Genomic DNA, 23,207 nt, shown 5'->3' with positions numbered 1-23,207 from the left:
ATTTCCTTGTGCTCATAAACCAGCAAATAAAAGAAGACACAATGAGATAGTGTTGTATATTTGTTGTAGCATCCCAGGTTCTAGACTTGGATATGAATATAGTAGAGAAGATAGTAATGTGGTTATGAAAGGCTTTAACTTGCATAATGTAATATAATGGAAGCTGTGTTATATAAGATATATAATTATATATAACAGTGGAGTACAACTTTTTTTAATAAGATGCAATTATTGGTTTCAAGTGACCAATGAAAACCAATGCTTAAGGAAGAGAGAGTTATATTCACCCTAACTTGCAGGACTAATTAGAATAGGTCTACAACTAGGGTATTGAACATCAGAAAGGCAAACTGGACAGTTGTGGAGATCAACAGGATGCGGGAGCTCAAGGTTTTAAATGAAGAAGCATTATTTTAAGTCTGATGTGCAGATTTCTGGTGCTTGCATTCCAAATGAGGAAAAAGTTAGTAGGAAAGGGGTATAGATATGGTTGAATGAGTAAGCACCTTAAATGGGATATTAACGTCAGTATCTACAAAGAATGGGGAAAAGGATTATTTGTTTATTTATTAGATTTATACCATGCCCTTCTGAACAAAGATTGAAGGTTGTTTTCAATTAGATAACAAAATAACTTTTAAAAGCAAGTAAATTGAGTAAGGAGAGATCTTTCAGAGGTGGTTATATACTAAAATAAAGTGAGAATGGCCACTCACTCACTCAGTAGAGTTGAACCTTGAAAAAAAATTAAAGCAGCAAAAAGCTGGGTAGCTATGTAAAATAAAGAAGTATAGCAGCCCCATTCTTCTTAAAATGACGATGAAGTAAAATTTGAAGATAATGCAGCTATGGCTTAAGTACTAAATGAATTCTTTGCCTCTAAACAAAAAGGAATGGTCATGGAAATGTTCACATTTAAATGGAAGTAAAATTTATATTGCTTGCTTACCTTGACAAAAGTGGGAAGACCTGATTATTACCAGAATATTGAAAGAATTGCCATGTGAAAATAGCAATTCTTATAGCACATTTCTCAGAATGGCAGCTTGACTGAAAATACTTCTTTTGATTGGAGGGCAGTAAATGTCATGCCTTTATTTAAACCAGGATAATGAGGGGCCCCATGAATTACAGGCCTGTTAATTTGACTTCAGCATTATGCAAGATCTTAGAATATATTTTAAAGGAAAGAATAATGAAGAGTATAATGATAATTAGAAAATGAGATAAACACAATGTGCTTTTATCCAACAAAGTTTGTGTCAGACCAATTTAATATCTATAATAGGGTTACAAACATTAGATGAGCAATCTAGTGAGACTAGTTATCTATACTTAAGCATAGCATTTGAACTATGCCTAATGGAAATGTATTAGCTGCATTGGAGAAGACAGATTTAATAATATGAGGTAGTCTCTGAAAGAAGCTACAATGAATTATGCTGAAGCAGGAGTGTTGTAAATTTGGAAAGAGATTTCTTGTATTGTTCCTCAGGGAGTGATCTTGGGACCTGTCCTGCTTATCATTTTCACTAGTGACTTCAGTGTGAGAACCATCTGTGTCCTTATGAAATATGTGGGCAGCACAAAGCTGGAAGGTGCTGCCATTACAAGAGGAGGTTTTGGTGGTTACTGAGGATGTACGAGATAATTCTAGGGATCAAAGTGTCCTGGTTGATTTTTAGGATGACCATGCCGCCAGGGCGTATGTACAGTTTGTTCTGAATCATTTAGAGGAATTTGTGTTCTTTAAATGATTGCTGCTGCTGCCCCTCTCCCCCCTACCCAAGCTTGTTGCCTGCCTAGTTATAGTTCAACCTGTTGTTGATAAAATCATCTTTACAGAAGGTTCTTAAGCTCTCAACTGTAAAGTATATTTCAAATCAGTAATGTAAGTAATTTTCAGGACTTGCTATGTAAAGCTTGTTTTAAAATGTTCTAGTATGCTTAAGTTGCAAAATGTCTGAAAAATGTATGGGCCAAATGTTCTTCTCTTCCATAAAAGTTTATGGTGCAAGGGCTGGGCCCCTAGCTAATACAGCTCCCCCAAAAAATGCTTTTTCAAAATATTTGTTTCTCCTAATTTTTCACCTTCCCCCTCCTAAGTTATGCTAGTAGGTAGAACCAAAAGGGTTTTCCCACATAGTAAACTTCTACACACCTGTGTTAGCTGAACTGTATTAGTTCAGCCAATCTCCTCTCATCTCATAAATATAGTATTTGCTGGTGGAGTGGCTTTTAGAAAGATCTGAAGAAAAATACCTCTACAAATGAAATAAGAGGTTTAAAAAACATAGATAGGAAAGTGTACAAAATACCCATGGGTATTTGGAGTAATTGAGGGGACATTCTTGTGTGTTTTGGTTTTGTTGATAGGTAATGTACTTTCTACGGTCTATTGCTTGTCTGTTTTTCTGTAATTTAAATTTATTCTGCAATACTACTTTGCATAAGGTTGTTTCTCTTTAAGTAATGTTTAGCATGCTTTTTGAAACTGGACAAAGGACCATGTAGTTTTGTTAAAAGTTCTAAGTTCCTGCTTCATATTTAAACTAGCGGTGGATGTGCAAGATGTTACCCACAGAATATGGACACATTTACCTCTGTGTGCACTTTAAGAACAAAAGTTAAAGCTGGAATATTTTAACTTACCAAAAATTATATTATTTTTCAAACCCAAAGGTGTTTTGAATAGAGATAGGCTATGTTTCAGACCACAGCAAATGTTGAAGTACTTATACATTGAAGAACTTATAAGGGAAGCATTGATATAAAAATTACTCATCCATGTTGGGTTATGAAGAACTCAAGCCTTTTTATTGTCTAGTGTTTTGTAAAACACTTTAAATAAAGCCTGAAATAATGACTAAGTGTTGCATCCATTACAGACAGCAAAACAAGCAGAGAGGTCTTTCTCTGTTTTGTGCCACAAGAGAGGTGTGTGACAAAATCCTAATTAGAATGTACTATATGACTGTTATTATAACATCTGAATAAAGGGGAAAAAGCCATGCACTATCTTTTCTTTTACTGTATTTTTCTACGAATGAGAGAGATTAAGAAACATTTTCAACTACAGCAGTGTTAGGTTACAGCTCATGGTACACAGATCAACTATTCTCCATTCCTTGTCAGTTCCTTAAGCTGGCCAGCAGTGATGTGAATCTCACAACTTGTTCAAAGTGCTATGACTGAATTAGCGTAACATACATGTACAGGTACAAAAAAAAAATCATTTTAAATTACGGCCTCATTGCTTTTGCTGCTTATTCCTCCTTTTTGTTTACTGTATTTTATTTATAGGTGTTGATTTTAAAATCAAAACAGTAGAGCTAAGAGGAAAGAAAATTAGATTACAAATCTGGTAAGTAAAACAAAAATGCAACCAGCAATATGTTTTTAATTTTGTGTTTCTAGCATGGATCAAAATGCTTGTCTAATATGATTAATTGTTATAAGCTGGTTTAGCTCTTATCCATCTGCTCCTTTTATTTTCCTCATACGACTTTAAAAAGCCCAAATGGCTGTTTCAGAGAGGATAAGGTTACAAATGTGATATTTCTATATGACAAGAATGACAAGGAAGTACAAAAGCTTTCTTATAGAAAACTGAAATCAGCCATCAAAGAAATAGCATAACAGTAAAATCAAATTAAGCTGATTTCATGCATGTGTTCATTATAATAGGAGGAAGATGCTAGACGGGAGAGAATATTTTTTGATTTCAGTTCCCTTTACTCCATGTCAAAATACATGAAGTGTATTTTGAACTGTTTATCAGAAATTTCTTGAGTAGGTGCTGGTTCTTTGATCTCGCATGTAACCACATAACAAAAAGCATCAGCTCTCCCAAATTAAATATTCTGTTTTAAGTAAATGGTGCCAAGGAATAAATTAATCCCTTAAAACAAGACTGTATATCTTGATAGTACAATATTAATGTCCTGCTTTGGAAAGCTCATTGTTTGACTGAGCTGCTATTCTGTTCAAGAGCAAGCTATATGCTGCTCTATAATCGTTGCCAAAGCGGTGTTATTTATTAATTAATTAAGTTTAAGTTTATAGTACTAGAAATTTGTTAATCCTGAGGAGTTCTCCTTGTTATACATGATAGAAAGATGCATATCATTGTTATGAGAGAATAAACCAGCTATATTAATGTACATTCTAACCCAATAAAATATCTAATAGCTGAGCTTAAGTTGTATTAACAGTATTTGTTGCATAACTGGCATTAGAGATAATCTGGTAGAGCTGCTAATATCCAGTAGAAAAAAAATCTGAGCGCATTGATTGTTGAGATAACACCATTGGGATGTTATGGTAGTGTTTGATATTTTACATAGATGCAGTGAATTCAGCTTACTAACTCCTCTTGGCAGGTCACCATCAACACTGTTAGTCGCATCATGTGTTTGTCTTGCTTCCCTATGAGTTAACTGCTGCTTCATCTTTGGTATCATCAGTCACCTAACACTACAGTGTTACTGGCATGTCTTCATCTCTCATCTGTATTCCTGTTTGGAAACCTATGACCACAGGGCTGGCAGTTGAGCCAGTATTTTTAGCCAGGGCCTACTGAAGCTGACTGAGGTAATGCAAATATTTTTTCTGGAGATGTTGTCGAAAATGTATATAGCTTGTCAAACTTTATCTTAGAGTTGATTGAGTTATTTCTCCATATATTAAGAATATCTTTTGTAGACTTCCTGTTTGAAATGTAGTGAGTTGTTAAAGTGTGACTCTTACTCAGCAACTGAGGCCTGCCTTAAATGATGGTCATTTAGAATATAATTCAATATAGAAACAAAATAGAAGAAAAAAACTAGTTCTACATCTTTGAAACACGTTGATCATATACATTTGGAAATTAGAAGGGAATTCCAATACTGATTAACAGCTTCAAAATTACACGTTATTATTATCATGTGTTTGATATAATTTACGTAGGAGCTCTTGAATATACCTATAAAATCACACTGCAAAACACTTGTTAAGAATTATCTCTTTTTGCTGGTATATGGTGAATTCCTTCATCAGATTCCTTGGTGCTATGCCTTTCTATTGAAAAATTACTTGAGGTATGGGTATTTACATTTAACATAATATTAAAGTTTATGTTATCAAGAGTTCAGTTAGGGAATGTCAGAATCAAGGTTACCTATACATCCCTAATTCCAGGGCCCCGTGAATAGGCATTCTGATACAGTCTTTATTTGTGTGATTTATAAACTTTTTTTCCAATAGGATTCTGCCTTAGTGTGTGGCTATACCTTGGGTAATACACAACATTCAAACCTTGCAGTAACCAAATAGTTATTTACTTTCCTCCTGGATATTAGGAGTGTTGCTTGACAGCAATATGACGTTCACAAACGTTTCTGAATTTATCTTCACAATACTAATGTCATTAAATCTGTACAGAGAACCTCAGTTCTGTCACTTCTTAACTTGTAATGCTCAACTTTGCCACTCTAACTTTTAAGTTATTTTAATCTAATTTTCCTTAAAAAACAAGAGTATGTAAACACAGTTTATCCTTTGCAGTTGTTCTAGCCTTGAATTTGCAACATCAGCAGGTTTTAGGTGGTTACATTTATAATATAGACTCCTGTCACCTGAATTAACAGGTTAACAGCAATAGTAAAATTTATTAATTAGACTCTAGAGGAGACTAATTCAACCTTGATGGTGAATTTCATTATCATGTCCAGACAGCAGAGGAGTGTATGGATTGACAGACTCCTGGGTGCAGTTTCAGGTTCTGTAGGGACTGTGCTTCAGTGATCATAGATCCTTTTTGCCTTTATCCGTAGCCTATCTCTGCTTGTCTTTCCCTGCTCATATCCATTTCCTAGTCCTCTGTTATCACTAGCTCTTCTTTCCTTATCCACTCATTTTTCACCCCTCTATTTTCCAGGCATGCAATAGCCTTCCCTTTCTGTCTGGACACTTGCTGGAGAATATTAAGAGGAAAAACTGGGTCAGTTGTTACTCTTTCTGCATCTAAATGGTAATTTCCCAGCTGTATTAGAGGACTTTTTGGAACTTAAACAATTAGCATGTAAACCTCCACATGACTACTCTGGGTGTTCAGTAAGCTATATATTGGTATAGTGCAGGGGATGGGCAATTATTTCAGGCAGAGGGCCACTCACTGAATTTTGGCAAGCCATCAAGGGCTGCATGACAAGCAGCCATGGGCAGATATATATTAATTTTCTACATTTTTTTTAGGGGCCCCGTGAGCCGGATAGAATGGCCAGACGGGCCACATCCGGCCTGTGGGCCACATTTTGCCCACTCCTGGTCTAGCGGGTATGCAGTTATGAACATGTGTACCTGAGCACAAGTCCTGGAAAAAACTCAAACAGGAAGGCCAAAACAACATCCATCTCACTAAGCCATGCTCATTGGCTTATTTTTTTCCTCCTAGCCACGCGCATCTCCCTGTCCTGTCAGAGCAGCATTCCTCCCAAAAAAGAGCTGATGAAGACACTAGATAATAATACCTAGTCTCTGGCATGATGGTTGTAACACTGTGCTGGGAAGCAGGACATGTAGGTGAGGAAGACCTTGAGCCTGAGTTTTATGCTTCCTGGGGAGATGCTCAGACCACTCAGCTATTGGGGCAAAAATGTGGGAGGGTCCTCCTTCTCCTCCTCTAACATCTAATACCCACTAGTCATGGGTTATGTCAGGCAGAATTGTGATGTGTGTGTAGGTAGCTGTGTAACATGCTTACCACGTATAGCCTACTGACCGTATACAGTAGCCACGTGAATGCTTATATGTCCACACTGTGTGTGTAATAGAATTGTGTACTGTGTACAAGTGCCAGAAAGGTCATTTAAGTAAGTGTTGTCATTTAGGTGCACAAAGGGTAATAAAATTCTACCCAGGGTGTCTTCCCTGCTCTCAGACCTGGTATTACAGTGGCCCCTTGGTGGACAAGGAAGAACAGTTTACAGTGTAAACTGTTGTCTGTGCCTCCTTGGGCTGAAACATGCTCAGTTGCTTCATAAAAATTGTGTGTTTAGCTGGGTCAATAGGCAGAAAATGTTTGGGGATAGAGGAGATGAAATCTCTGGATACTTGTGTGTCAAAACGTAACAAATCTCTGAGCTTGTGAGAAATGTGACTTTTCAGGGAGTTATAATTTGGCCAAATGTTTACATCCTTGATGCAATTTGGCACATGGACCAAATTTCTTAGGCTTGTTTCAAAGTATAGAGGCACTGTTTTGCTAAACAACAAGGAATTTAGCTACCTGGGGAGTTGACTGTTTTAGTACTAGAATAATCTAGGAAGAGACAACCAGCAAGCTAGGCAATTTAGGGAGCTGGGTGTATGGTAATCAGGAAGCCCTAGTTCCTAAGCACTCTACCTGGTGTGCCACGCAGGATATGGGAGCTTGGCCTCCCCAGTAACCCGTAAGGTGGGCTGTCATACAATCCAGTGGGTAGCCTACTGGGAAGTTTTGATAAAATTGAAGTGGGATGAAATCCAGAGAAACTGCTCTGGAAAGTTCCCCAGCAGTTCTGCAGAGCTGCAAAATGCTCCAGCTGCAGCTTAATAGTTTTCTCTGCTAAGCATGGTAGAGGTGTAGTAGTTTTCTCTAAGGTATTTTCATATGCAGCTAACACACCATTTAAAAAACCTTGCATCTGCCTAGAATTTTTTTTCCCCACTTCCAGAGAAGCTTAAAACATGAAAGGAACTGGATGAGCAGTTTATTTGTTTTGATTGAAATTACTTACCTTTCCCATAGTTCTCTTGCAATCCCTCCATAAAAACTAAATTTATTTTTGATTCAAGGATAGGTTTGATGTATTTGTAGGTAGAAGTCTAACTGTCATTCTGTTGAATGTGCTTATATAAAATCAGCGGTAGTTGTTTGACCTAAAACATTCATTTCCATTTAAGACTTTCAGAGGATTTCTAACTGTATCTGAGTATTGTACTTCATACCATATATGTGGTATGATTATGTAAATGAAAAGTCAGAATCTTTAATATTTGGACAGATGTTTTGTGTGTAAAATTTTCCCTTGTTAACAGGCATCACGCTTTTTAGCTATCTTGAAGTTACAGCCCTCATTTTCAAGTCATTAAGTAGGAAGAGAAAGATGTTAGTTGTCTTCTGGCCCCCCACCCCCAACGCAACTTCTAAGTTGTTAAAGGATAATTTCTTGATTAGCTACAGAGTGGAAAACAGTTTTCCTGTCCAAGGAAACTTTTAATTGGACATATGAAGTTGAGAACTGTAGAAATGGGTATCTTACAAAAGGGATAGAAACACTGAAAAATAATTTCAGAGTAGGTGATTTCCTTAGATACTGAAAAGGGAAGGGGCACCAAAAAAGTGTGAATAACACCCTATGTCATATCAAAAAAGTACTGTAGATGTAATAACAGTATTTGCAATACAGAGCATTTTGACATGTTCCAGCAATCAGACTAATTAAAAAATAAAGTTTGTTGTCTTCACAAATATTTGAGCTCTATATACAGAAATCAAACCATTATTGCATTGGGTTATAAATATTTTCCCCTATGTATTATGTTAAATCTGAATAAGAGTACCTGAGAGCTGTCAGTTTTTATTAATGCTTATGACATGGTTTAATGTTAGTACAGGTTGGTAACCTAATCATAGCCTAACCATACCAATGCTTTATACCACCTGCCCATTGTCATTGGATAGTTTTAATCTCTTGTGGCTGAAATATAATATAGGAATGGGAACAGCAAAACAAACAAAACTAAGTTAATTCCAGAACATCAGAAGTGACTCATCATAGCAAGTATCTTTACTGGGGTAGCACCATTTAGTGTAAAACACCTGCTCAAGTTGTTTGTAGTATTGACAGAATATGTATTCCCTGAACTTTTACTGCAGAGAGAATGCTCCTGGTAAAACAGCTTACCTACCAGAAAACTGATCTCCCCACAAGACACTGAGCTTTTTGAGAGCTGTTCAGTGATATCCTTATCAAAATTAAGTTCTGAGCTTAAGAGACAAGGCATAATATTCTAAACGTACTGCACCCTCAGATCCTATATTGACTTATTTTAAACACTGTTGCAGCAAAACAAAAACTCTGGTAATTTGGTATTCTGTTTTTTGTGGGTTTTTTATTAAAAGGACTTCAAATATCCCATTACAAATGGCCATCACTTGCATTCAAACTAATTCAAAAAGCTAATTACTCTCCTAAAAGAATAATCATGTAACCATTTCTTTTCCACTGCACATGCATGCATGCTTCCTGCATATGAACTTGATCATCTTCAGAAGCATCCCTTTAAATGATTTGGTGCCTCTTTCCCCTCTATTATCAAATATCTTCAGTGGTTTCCTAAATTATGAGTCAGGAGAGCATGTTAGTGGAGCTTCTGCATTGGTATGGGAGGCTATGAAAGGAATATGAATACAATTTCTCTGGCTTTGGAATTGCTTCAGGAGTGAAGGGCCTAGAGTTATTCCCTTCAAGAATTGGTTTGTTCTATTTGGGCCCAAAAGTGTGTGTTTCTTTGTGTAATGCTATATAAATAGATCATAAAAATAAATACGGTCCCTTCACTTCTACTTTCTTGATAAACTAAAAAAATCAGTGTCCAGTCTTAGCATTTATTCATGTTATTGAAAATAGTGTCATTAACCAACACTATTTTAACTTTTAAGTCTGCTTCAGCAAGAAACTTGAGCCGATATCTAACTGTATAGAGATTTGAGTTGAATGGGTGCCAAAGAGTCCTATCTGATTTTTGGACTTAGCATAGGAAAGTGTTCGTGTTCCATCAGTGCAGTAAATTACACATGCAAAATAATCTTAGGACCTTGGTTTCAGTATTTCCATGCAATATAAACTTCTGCCTTCATCTTGTGCCTTTCCCACCATTTCAGATGTTTGGTGCTTGTACATCTGGCTCATTTTTACAGAAGTGGCTTGCATAACCTTTAAGTGAACACTTGAGTTTATAGAGTTGTAGGACTAAGAGTAGGAGATTTTGCAGCACAGCATTCAGTTCAATGAACAAATGTCTTTTGAGGATACTAGGAAGAGAACACCCATTTACACTGAATGCCTTCATTGAAGTAGTGATATGACAGTCAACAATTTAAAGGAGCCCAGGAGAAGTGTATTTTAAAAATCATTCAAGTTTAGCATAATCCTGTTCTGCCAAAGATATTATAATACAATGGATCAGGCAGTTCTGTCTTCCTTGTTAGCATTGACTTGCCACCAAACCACTTCTTGGTCTCCCCCACTTCCTTCTTGTTCTGGCTGTTAAAAGTAATGAAACTAATGGGATCCACTCCCCAACACCTTAGCAATCTTTAGCAACATAAATGTAGTTGACAGAGGCATTTCTATACTGGATAAATCTGTTCATGAGCCCTAAGACAGTGTTACCTGTATGTGCAAAATCAACAGTTTTGACTGACATTTTAATGCGTTTTCACATAAAGAAATATCATAAATGTTGCAAAAAAATGAAGGTGACCATACTGGAGAGAGAACTGAAGAGAAAATAAATGCTGTAATGATGAGATACCTGTATATGTAATTTCAGTTGCAAGAAGTTGTATTGCTTTAGTAATATTTCATTTTACTTTTAGATACCTATTGAGTTACTTCTCACTAAAGCCAGCTATTGCTAGGACAGACAGTATATTTTTGCTTTAAGTTTTGTGTATGTGTTTAGTTTTTGGGGAACATGGGGGAATTGAAAGATAGAATCCAGTTCTGTTTCTCTCCCTGTCCTCTACCTCCTTTCCCACAACAGTACTATCATCACACTTCCAAGTACTGTTCATGATGATGCATCAGGTTTTTTTTTCACAATTCTTGGTGTAGCTATATGAAGCTGAGGTTTCAGATCAATTTCTAGTGGGCAAATTATCTACATGATAAAACCACCAGTAAAGTGTTGATGCTATCTGGTGCTCTTCTGGCAGTCTCAGAGAAAAGGTCAGGCTTGACTTAAGAGATCATTTATTCCTAATTCTCCTCAGTCTAAGTATGGTCCCTATAAGTTTTGTCTTAGACAAGGTGGGATTGTGGCAGTTTGTCCTATTACTGTAGCTCCTGTATATGTGCTGTCGAGAAATCTTGAGGAGGGAAATCAATTTTTGGCTCTTTGACAGCATTCTTTTTTTTAGAATACTCAGAATAAATCATTGTATCTAGAGAGTTATGTTTTGTGAGGTTTTTCCATACTCTGTACTCAAATGTTATATTACACAATTAAGCCCAGTCAGCATTTTTCATTCATCTCTCACATGCATATACTTCTCATCTAGAAATAGTTTTTATTCTGATTTTTGACCTGCTTCAGTACTAATTTTTTTTTAATGTCTATTGTATCGGGAAGCTTGTTTTCCAACATCTGTGTTTCAGATGTACTAGAGCACGTTACAACTTAATTTTGAGTAATGGCATTACCAAGCTACGCCGATCTGCTCTAAGCATAGGCTCTTGGAAAAGTAGCCACCAAAACACAGTGGTAGAAATCACTGGAATCTTGGCTTATCTATTGTTAGTACAAGAACAGTGGTACCATAGCTGGAGAATGGCTCGCAGATTTTATTAAATGCACCCAAATTAAAGCCCTTATTTTGGATCTGATTTTTTGACAGTCAGATCCAAATGCCAAATTTAAGCACTCAGAATCACTTGACTTTGGAGTTCTGAGCTTGACCTTCAGCCTTATATTGTACTCTGCCATAAATGTGCCTTGAAAATTAGTAGCGCATTTCCTTGCATTGTTTGTTTGCCTAATATTTTCAACAATTTTTATCACTAGCATCTACATAAATATTAAAATATAGCTTAATTGTTTTTTGGTTGATCTGAAAACCCTCTGAAAGCTTGAATCTCATTAGTAGGTACATTGCAGCTTTTACACTTGGATGTCCAACGTTAGCTTGATTAGCATGCATCTTTTACTTTTCCCTTTTTAAGAAATTTTTTTTTTTTTAATTTTTCATCTGCTGGTATGTTTTCATTGGACAACTCCATTCTCAAAGATGCATAAAGTTGCTTTGGTGGCCTGGCCTTTCCCAGTTTAGTTAGCGTGGGACAATTAAGTATGATGGTAGACTGTCTCAGAACTGAGATTTTCTTCCAATTATTAATCTGGCTTGCCTGTTATTGCCTATAATTATTATATATAGAAGGAAATGAACAATATGGGATATACATTTAGCATGTGGTTAGCTTGTGGGGTTTGTTTTTTGAAATTCAAGCTAACTTGTTCTGTTCTTTAACTGATAAAATATTTGTGCCAATGTTTGCTGCTGCTTCTTAGGGACACAGCAGGTCAGGAGAGATTCAACAGCATTACCTCAGCTTATTACAGAAGTGCCAAGGGAATCATATTGGTATATGATATCACCAAGAAGGAGACGTTTGATGATTTACCGAAATGGATGAAAATGATTGATAAGGTAGGCTTCCACTTCTGTAAAAGGAGAGAATATAGTATGTAATACTTAAATTACATTTTTACAATCCCCTTAAAATGTGTTTTGGAATAAACTTGTAGAAGGTTGAAAATGTAAATTGTTTAACTGAGTTTTTTGGGGTTTTTTTACTTTATTCTTCTGGCAAGCACTACTCTAACGCAGAAATGTCAGCCTGGAGCTGGTCTTGATTAATAGTAATTGCCTTTGTCATTGGTACTGGTAGAAGTATGCACATCATTGCACATCTGACTGCACAAAAAAATCCCTCAGTACATTCCATTGCCTCCTTTGTGTTAAGGTCATAATATTCACCAGAGAGAAACTTTTGGCTCTCATTTAGTATCTTGGAGTGAATCTGAAAACTGAGCAAAATGAGGGCGGATATTCTCAAGATAACATTTCCACAGTGTTTTGACAATATAGAACACATTGAAATATAATGAGTCAACTAATTACTAGAGACTTGACTGATTTTTACCAATACCATATGAGATGTGTGTTTAGATGTAGTTAGAAATGCCGTGTTTTTCTGTATTTACAGTATGCCTCAGAAGATGCAGAGCTTCTACTAGTTGGAAATAAATTGGACTGTGAAGTTGATCGAGAAATTACTCGACAGCAGGGAGAAAAAGTAAGAGCAAGTGGAAATTAAATCATTCACATCTTTGAGTGGGTCACCTGGTATTGTGTGGATAACAACCAGTGGCAACACGTAGAGGGTACACGGGGGTGCATGTGAACCCCCTGAGAGCAGCGTTCCCAGGTGAGGATTCTGGGGTAGGCAAGAGTGGTGGTGTCCCCCTTGAGAATGCTGGCCAGGGAGTGCACCAGGAGAAGTAGTCCCCTTGTGGCCAATCCCTCTGACACAGCAGTGCCAGCCAGTTGCATGTTGACAGGATCAGCCGCAGGGACCCCACCCCCCAGTCTGTGGGATCACCTGCAGGGGGACCCCCCTTCCCCAGTCGCTGACTGTCCACTGGTGGGGGAAGTCATTGTCCCCCACCCACGCCCAACTCGAGAGGCAGCAGTTGCCCATCGCTCATGAAAACAACTGTTTAGTTTGGGATATATCTCATACAGGATAGCAGGTCAAAAGGCAGAATGCAGAAAGTGGCTAGATAACAACAGAATAGTATGGATACAAGGACTTTTGTTCAGAAGTACACAACGGCCCATTAGCGTTAGTACAACATGTGTCTGGTCTCTATAGGTATTAAATCATTGAACAAGATAAGGAAGTTGGATTGTATTTTACAGTTGAGATGAATCTAATGATAAGAATCTGAGGCTAGTAAGCAGTGAGTGGGATTGTATTACAACCTGAAAGCTACCAGGGCAGGGGCGGGCAAACTTGGCCCTTTGGCCAGATTCAGCTTGCCAGGTCATTGTATCCAGCAGGTGGAGCTTCTCCAAAAAACAATTATTAATGGCCTGTGGCTGCCCTTTGGAAAGCTGGTGGGAGGTGGGCTTTCAGTGGTTTCTCACTATCAGACTGGGTGGGCATTGTGCCTCCATCTCCAGGGGGCTCCTGGCACTCCAGCTGGGAGCCCCATGTGTAGGCACTGAGTGCAATGGTGCATGACTGGACAGCTAGTGAGTGGGGAGGGGAGTTCCCCCCTGCAGTGCTGGGAGCCCCATATGGAGGTATGCAGCTAGCCTAACCCAGCCCAGCAGTGTGCCTTCTCAACTGCACTGCTGGGAGCCCCACATACTGGTGCATGGCTCCCAGAAAGAGAGCTGGGAGCTGCACGTTGGAACACAGAGCCCCTGGCCCAATGGGTTGTGTGTGGGGTGGGTGTGAGTGGGGGAATGTGGGTGGGAGTGTGTGGGTTGAGTGTGGGTGGGAGGGGGACAGCCCCTACTGCTGCTGGCACAGCAGGCCCTCAGGATGCTCATGGCCTGTGCCAGGCAGAGTCACATGCCGCTCCCAGAACTCAGCCAGAACCATGTGTTGCCAGGGGACTCTGCCTGCTGCAGGCCATGAGCACCTCAAGGGCCTGCTGCTGCTACTGCCTTTTGTGACAGGGGCTATGCACCAAGGGGGTGGAGGGGGTATCTGTGGGGGGGGTGGTCCCCACACACACACACACACACACACACACATACACCTAGACACCCCTTCACATAACCCCCCCAACTTTTCACAAACCACACCACACAACATGCAAGAGTAAGACTTTATTTTGAGCTATTATGCAATCACCCCTATATACACTATGCAAATGCATATAAATCAGGTGGAAACAGTCAAGGGTTAGTGGGTGGGGCTTCTGGTCCCAAAATGGTGATCAAGGGGTGGGGCTATCCTTGTCCCAACAGCTGATCAAAAGTAGTTATGTAGCCCCCCAGTTGAAATAATTGCTCATCCCTGTACCAGGGTGGCAGAGAAAGCATGCAAGTAGAAATCTATCCCAGCTTCTTCCTCTGAAGAGCCCTTTCAGTGGGGTGAAAAGGGCTACTGCTGGTCAGCAGTGATATGCTTGAGTTACTTGGACAGGATTGCAAAGTATATATGCTTGCAGTATGCCTGGCAGTTCCTGTGCTATTTGTTAATTTATTTTCAGGAGCACCAGATTCTCCTAAAAGCATAGGAAAGGAAAACATGTAAATAAATGTCAACCAAAATGTCTGTCACCTGTATATTCAGCACTCTCATTTTTGTATGTCTGCTTAGCGGTTGATTTAATATTTTACCCTTAGCCGTGACATTTCATTTATTGGTGTTCAGCCATTGCTATTTTCTTTCCTAATATGCCAAAATAATTCATTTAGCCCAGTTGTGTTCAATTTTACAGCTCTGGACATAATTTTTCTGCCTCCATGAATACCATGCAGAACTGACAAGTTGACTCAAATGAATCTGACATAACTCAAGCTTCAGTTTCTCTCAGCTTTTGCTATATTCAGCTTTTCTTTGCACCTTAAAAAAACAAAACAAAACCCACAAACCTGACACTGACACTTATTTTTCGTTGTCAGTTTGCACAGCAAATAACTGGGATGCGGTTCTGTGAAGCAAGTGCCAAGGATAATTTTAATGTGGATGAAATATTTCTGAAACTTGTTGATGATATCCTGAAAAAGGTAAGCTGTTTGCCTAGACTTTTATAGGTCAAATATTTTACTACTACTTGCACAAGTGTTTGTTCAGAGTGCACAATAGCAAGGAAGTTATTTTATCTTGGAGCAGTCAGGATGCAGCTTGTGGACCACCTGCTGTCTTCCATTTCTTCTGTTGTGGCACAGCTCTTACCATTGCAGTTGAAGTTTTCACTTACACGCCTCCATGCATAGTAGCTTAATTTTACATCAAGGTGCAGTGGCTGACTATGTATTTGCCTGCTTCCTTTGCTGTCACAAATTAATTAGGACTGCTTCAGGGAATAGGTTTGGAGTAGCACAGAAAAAAAAAGTGTGTTTTGCTTAAATTGGCATGCTAAGAACTACAGAAGACTGGAGAAACGAGAAGTCAGCAACTTGACTATACAGGATGCCAACTAGAAACAGAGACTGAAGCCATGTACAGGTATTATGTTTCTATTGGGAGAATCTCAGGTCTCCCATTAGAAACCACAAATATTCATGCAGTTTATCCTGGAACAAAAATGGTGGCTCCAGGACAAAAATAATCCATGTCCCACTGGGAGGGCTTCTCCTGGGAGAATGTATGCATACTTTTCTGCTGTTGGACTCCTCCCAGGGACCAGGAGGTGCTGCGTGATGGGAAAACATTTCCTGTGCTTTCCCAAGACAAGAGTTATTCTCATCTGGGGAGAGCACAGGGAATAGCTGCTGCTCGCCTCTTCCCAGTCCCAGTGGGAGTTGTGACAGGGAAAGGTTATTGTGCCTTCCTCAGAACGAGGTCATCTCAGTCACAGAAGGCACAGGAGACAACTGCTGCTGCCGCTCCAGTAGGCAGAAAGCCAAGTTATGGAGTAGCTATTTCTTGTTCACTACCCATTCCTCAGACTGGGCTCTGTGGGCTGAGGAGTGGGTGAGGGGGCTCTGCCCTGCTGCCTGCATTCCCCCAGGAATGGGAGGACTGGAACAGCCACTTATTCTGATGCTTTTACCAGATCTGGGATCCCCTGGTTTTGGGAAGGTATCAGGAGATGGGGCAGTTGCAGTGGAACTTCTGAACTGTTCCCTCTCCCAGAAACATTTCTAGTGGTGGAAAATTTCCGCCACTGGAAATGATAGCCTGTTTATGGCCTAGGAAAAGTAGCAACCTTGGTATGTATACAGGATGGAGCTGCTGTCTTACAGTACTGTAGGGAGATCTCTGAGTCCAAGTTATTATTTGATAGCTTTGATCTTAGATTAGTCTTCTGACCTCTTTATGCCTCTTTCCTCCTCCCCCCAGCCCCCGATTTGATTGATGAAGTGTCACTTTAATCTTTAGCTGATCACTGCTATTTAAATGCTGAGTATTAGCATTGTAGTGGAAAATCATTGCAAGTCTTATTTAAAAAAAATAAATTCACCCCAAGTTTGGTTAACTGATCTGTTTAGCTGTTTCTACCTACACTATTGTCTGACAGTTGATTTAAAGTTTGAAACTATTTTAAGATTGGTAAGGAAGTTACTTTTGCACTTTCAAATGCTGTAAAATAATGAGAGGCTAAGATCTTTGTAATTGATTATCTTTTATTGGACCAACTACCTAGTTGGGATAAAACAATGAAAGTGTTTTGCTTGTCTCTATAGTAGTAGTTTGCAAACACATGACACTAGCTTTCCTGACTGAATAACTGTATTAACATAGCGGCCAAACACTTAATTTTATGTATATTGGTTACTACTGCACCTTTAAAATTACAGTATTATTTGGAGTCTTGAATCTCAGTCAAAATCTCAAGTCCACAAATAAAACACCATGCTTAAAACTATTTAGAACCTTTTGAAGAGCTATAGAAGAGGAAGCCAAACTTCATGCTCTTCAGTTCAGTGCATCATACTGCTTTGCCCTCTAGATTATTAGAAAATTGAATGTATGTTCTCTGTTATTGACAAACTGGCTATAAGAAAGCTTCTCCCAAATGTAGTTTTAATTACCATGATTCTATTACAGATCTTTTATCTGTCAAAATAGCAATACTACTTTGTTGAACACAGTGTGTAAGATTTTTTTCCTTTGAAAGAAAACTTTAACACATTCTGTTCTAATATTTTTTTTTTAAATGTTGGTGCTAGGATCTCGGAGGCCCTAATGTTAATCCTTTAGCTGAACTGCAGTTCTGAAGTCTTTTTCTTAAGTAGGAGCAGTTGAGAGTTCTGTGCACTGGATTATTTATAGACATGTGGGTTGTTTTTTATTTTTTCAGATGCCCCTGGATATCATAAGGAATGAGCTGTCAAACAGTATCCTGTCCCTGCAGCCAGAGCCAGAAATCCCGCCAGAACTGCCTCCTCCAAGGCCACATGTCCGTTGCTGTTGACTTGTTGCTTCATACAGAGTGAAAAAAAGAGTGGGAGGGGAAAGAAAGTGTCTGTACGTCTCTGCACTACAATCATTTGGCAGTTTCATGTTGCACTTTGTGTTCAAGTCAGAGCTGCACACTAACTTGTATATATGCAAATATGAAATCCTGCACAGGATTCAGCTATAACAGTAAAATATTGCCCGTCTCCCTCAAAATGGTATTTCATTCATTGCCCCAGTGTTTATAAATATTGTACAGTCTACAGGCAGCCACCACACTCCCAGTCTAAGAGGAGGAGAAATTAAATCTATACTTATTCTTGATTGTAAATGTTGTAATAGTCCTCATTGTTATAAATAGGCAGGCAGAAGCTCTTCTGGTATGAAGATAAGTATATTATGGTGCTTTGCTAACTATTTTAAGATGACTTTTTTTTCTTAAAACAGAAGACTTCCATGTACAAAGCTTCCATAAGCAGCATTATGTTTCTTTTCAATATGGTCAACGATTTTCCTTTTTTTTCTTTTTTTTCTTTTTTTTTTTTTGCTGTAGCATCTGCAGCTGACTGGATTTACAGAAAATCAAAGAGTAATTTCCAGCACTCATTATTTATTATGTTTAATGTTGAGCCGTTGCTTTGTGTTCAAAGACATTACATTTGGTGCGGTTTTAAAGGTGCATTCTCAACTTGCATATACAAGTTCCTGCTTAAGCATAACTAGGTTGCAGAGTCGGTAAATATTCAGTAAAAGTAGAGATGTATCTGAACTGTAAAAGAAGGTTTTAAAAGCAATGCTGCTGTCCTAGACAAATTCTTTTTAAAAAATTTAAGAGCATTTTTCCTGTGTTGAGGGATATATATATATGTGTGTATTTGTCTGGACACCTCGGTGGGAGGGATGGGTTGATGGTAAAACTTTTTTTTTTCTTTTCTAATGGTGGAAACTATTCCATTCAAGCATATATTGTGTGAGGTTTTTGTCTGATTATGAATTGGTGAATTATATCTTTGATATATCTTTTATTAAAATGCACTGTTTAGTTTAGTTGTGGTAAATCAGTAATTACATATTTGAATAACTCAGTGTTCTGAATGTTGTGGTATTGAAAAACTTTGTGGTCTTTCTAAACTAATGAAATGCAAATAAAATTTTGTATTTATGAATGCCAGTGGAGCTGCACCTGTTTTTAGAATGGCAAATACAAGTGGTGGATAAAAGGTAATATCATTGTTGTTAAAAAAAAAAAAATATTTATTTCCTTGAGATCTAGTTCCCATTTTTTAGATAGGAAGCACAAGACACACTAAGAGTTTGCTTTAACTACTGCACTCTTTGGATGATCTAGCTTAACTGGTATCCTGTGATGACATGTGACTGTCATGATGTCTTGGCAGGCAGTAGCAAAGTTTTTAATGACCCACGGGGATACATATACAAACCAGTCTTGCAAAATATAGCTTCTCTTCTTTGGTATCTGAAACTGTCTTACCACCTTTGCCTTTGTTTCAGCCTAAACACTTACACTGATCAGTAAGGTAAACTACTGGCTTCTGCAACTTATTGTCTGTCTTCTGGAAGGAACTAGAAATTCAAAATTGGTCGTAATTTTTACTCCCCCAATGGGTCTTAGAGCCCTTAGCCCAATGGATCAGATATACCATTGTGCACATAGTACTGTCTAGGGGATATCTCTTTGGCATACTCAGCTTCAACTAATAAATTAAGGAAGCTTGGCTAATGTTTGTGCTTATGTCTTCTGCCACCTTGTGCCTAGACGGTTAGCTTTTTTAGATAGTAAACCTATGGTTTACTGTAATACTGATAAAATGAAATCCAGTTTTTCTAGTACTTGTAGGACTTCTGTGGGCAATAGCAAGGAAGGGAAAGTTATGGAAAAAAGTTTTAACTTGACAACTATGATTTTAGTTGATTTGTTTTTATATGTATTTAGAAACTTGTGGTTTTTTTCTGCAGTTTTTGAATTTAATAAAAATTAAAGAGAACTGACTTAGAATTTTTTTTTCTTGTAATCATGTACTACGATTTTATTTGAATGCATCTGTTTCTAGCAATCTTCAAGGTAACTTTTATTAAGAATTTTTATTTGATTGTTAATTGAAAATATTTCCTGAGCTCTTTTGCTGTGATTTTTTTTTTGCTGGAGGGAAGATGAAGAGCACTGTGTCCCTTCCCACTTCCCTCTTGTAGCTTCAGGAACAATTTCTGTGTGTCAGAAGCCTTCTAAGTGCTGCTGCTATTTCCCTGCTCCAGCTATTCTCTGCTAGTTTTATACTGTGTTGGAAGAAAAGGAAACAATAGCCCTAGTTGTACCTTTGCCTCGTTTCCTGCTGGGCTATGAGATTTAGACTTTTTGTTTTAGTCTAGTTTAGCACTTAATGAAAGATTGTTTCCCTCCCACACAAAAGCAGCTGGATAGCCCAAAAGGGGGATGAAGAGAAGCTGAAAACCAGTTACAGTTCACCAATTCTTTCCCTCGTATCTGCACAGGTTAGAGCACATTAGGGACTAATTGTTATGGGTCTAATTGACTAAACTGCTCTAATTGTGTCTCCTGGTTATGGGTCTCAAGGGACCATTATATGCCAGTTAGAAATAATTAAGGCCATAGTACCGTAGAGAAGTCTCTGTTCCCCTTTTATACCTCTCCATCCTGAGGCATTCACTGCAGAAAGGGCAGAAGCTAACTGCTATGGTCATTCATCAAGTTCTCTATGCTGGTCCTCAGAAGGTTACTTAATTCAGAGGTAGGAGAAATGACCCAGGAGAACCTCAAAAGGAGTAGATCAGGGCAGAGTCTGCCCTAAAACAATTATGGGTCCATTCACCTTCAATACATGCTTTTGAAGTATGCCACTTGCTTCACTGGAGCTAAGATTTCACCTAATATGTTTTTTTCTCACAAATTACACGAATTGGAATAATACTGTTTTGTTAGTATCACAGATTAAGTATCTGTAGTTAGCTGTGTTAGTCTAAAGTCAGGCATAAGACAAGGTAGAAATGCATCTTTATAAACTAACTGAATCAAAGATGCATAGAAGTTTGTGAGCAAGAAACTCACTTCATCAGAAAGTCTGCATCTCTGATTCAGTTAGTCTATAAGGTGCATCTCTACCTGCTTTCTGGCAGATTTTATATCTGTGATAAACTGAAAATCATGTTGTGACTTAGAGATGGATAAAATTTTTAATTTCATCTACTACTTTGAAGATCTGAAGGGATAAAACCTGTTGGTTTGTTTTGTTTAACAGGTCAAAGGGTAGAAGATTGAGAGCTATTTGATATGTATTATAGAAATAATATATGAGAAAGTAATAAATAAATAAATAGTTTGAGGACTATTTATAAGATTTTATATGCGTACACACTATATTTATTTCTTGTAGTTGTATTGAAACAAAAAAATGAAGCTAGGTAAAGAGTTCACTTTCACAAAAATGTGTCATTGGTATACCAATGCGTAAGCATGCTTTTTGTTCAGAGATGCATTTATTCTTTCTTTCCTGAATTGTGGCATTCATCTTTAGAAGGCTGGTATGCTAATAAATAATTTTGCATATTTTGATCATAAACTATAAAAATACATACTTTTGCTAATTATGTTTAAGGATAATCGTATCAGGTTTAATGTTAAGTTCAGATATACCCCTCTGAATAGTAGCAAGATAGCGAACTAAATTAGCAAACTAAAACTTTGATTCCATCACGGAAATCATCTTGCCATGGCAAGTGCACTAACGTGTAATGTCCATCAGGTGTCACTAGTGCTGTGTGTAAAAGGGAATGTGAACAAAGCAAGCTGCCTTTTACCTTGCTACAACCTGGAAAGCAACATTCACCTGCTTTTGAAAGAAGAAAAATATAGGCTTCATTTTAAAATGTAATAATGATGATGATCTATGTATTCTGTAGATACTGTTGGGGAAAAGTCAGCTAGTGTTGTGTTGATTTAAAAGAAAAACTCTTTGAAATTGAAAGCACAAATAAACTTCTACAGACAGAAAAAACGTGTAATACTTAAATATGAATTTAACGGAAAAAGAGGGTGTTCTTACAGAGTTCCAAGTGAGGTGTTTACCCAGTTGTATTATCTTAATTAAACTGAGTTCGTGCTTTATAATTGCAAAGTAATATTTTTACAACTTCTGTAAAATCATTAGACTAACTTCTTTTAGATTTCCAAATACATGGCTCTACCAAGACATGAAGAGCCCTGTAAGTGATGTACATTACATAATTTATATGTTAACATTCTGTAAATAGTGTTGGTTACACTGTTGTCCACTAAGGCCATGTCCAGATGAGCGCAGATGTTTGTTTCCCTAGGGAAAGTAGCAGCAGCACACCTTGTGCCACTGTTACGTGTCCCTGGGAAACATTACTGCACATTACACCGAGTGGGGTAGGGGAGGCTGGGGCCAGCAACTGTGCTGTCTTCAGCAGTCTCACCTGGGATCCTGGGGGTCTTAGGGTGCTGCAGCCACAGCGCTCCTGCAGCTGTGTGCCTTGCCAGCAGCTGAAGTATGACTCTGGCCGGCCAGGCTCCAGTTTTGGGTGGTGCACACTGCCATTGTGTGCGCCACCCCACTTTTTCTTGGCATGGGTTTTTTTGACCTTGGGATCTCCCAGGGTCAAAACCCTCACTGCCATGCTGCAAGGTAGCTGCATGGGGAATGCCTGCATGTACTGTGTGCAGCACCACATCTGGATCTGTGGCACCACATATCGCATGCCTGTGCTCATCTGGATGCAACCTAAAGTATCATTTATATTATGGTTGCTAGTATATCTCAGAGTATTTTTGGATTACATTAAAAATGTGCCTTGCTTATTGTTTTGTTTTTTTTCTCCCAACCCTGGACAGAAAAGTCTTTTAGTTAAGTGAACAACATTACTACATAAGATCATACTGGATAAACCTTGTGCTTTGTACTAATACATACCTTTTCCCCCTTTTAATCAATTGGTATAAAGTCTTGTCTGACTGGGAATTGAAAAAAATAAATTTGTTATTCTAATCCCTGTAAGAAGGCCAGTCCAAGCTGAGGCATCTAGCTTGCTTTGGGCCTCAGCAGATAGACTTGCTCTACAATGTTTAATAAATTACTTTACCTGAATATTGATGTTCTACTTTGAGGAAAGTGTTCTCTCTTGAAAAGGAGTAAGCCCTCTTGTCTGTATTCTGTCATTGAGGAGGAGGGGAACCAGTTTTCTTGTTGCAGTAAAAGTTGTTTGCTCTTCCTTTCACTGGGATTTTTCCCTGCTAGGTTCTTGAATAAAGGGCCT

At 38.2% G+C, this 23,207-nt stretch overlaps 1 protein-coding gene across 1 annotated transcript in view; it reads left to right on the top strand.

Moving 5' to 3' along the window:
- RAB12 (RAB12, member RAS oncogene family) overlaps positions 1–20,202 on the top strand; it is a 32,339-nt gene extending 12,137 nt beyond the window's left edge. The window contains exons 2-6 of the mRNA XM_019546188.1: positions 3,304–3,364; positions 12,319–12,457; positions 13,017–13,106; positions 15,455–15,559; positions 17,800–20,202. Coding sequence (XP_019401733.1) covers positions 3,304–3,364; positions 12,319–12,457; positions 13,017–13,106; positions 15,455–15,559; positions 17,800–17,913 — 509 coding nt within the window. The 3' untranslated portion in view covers positions 17,914–20,202. The remainder of the gene's footprint in view (positions 1–3,303; positions 3,365–12,318; positions 12,458–13,016; positions 13,107–15,454; positions 15,560–17,799) is intronic.
- The last annotated feature ends 3,005 nt before the right edge of the window (positions 20,203–23,207 follow it).

The sequence above is a fragment of the Crocodylus porosus genome, unplaced genomic scaffold (genome assembly GCF_001723895.1).
Source record: "Crocodylus porosus isolate Cpor-Errol unplaced genomic scaffold, CroPor_comp1, whole genome shotgun sequence".
Lineage (NCBI taxonomy): Eukaryota > Metazoa > Chordata > Crocodylia > Crocodylidae > Crocodylus > Crocodylus porosus.
Note: the sequence above shows the minus strand (reverse complement) of the source record. Positions and strands in the feature narration are given on the sequence as shown.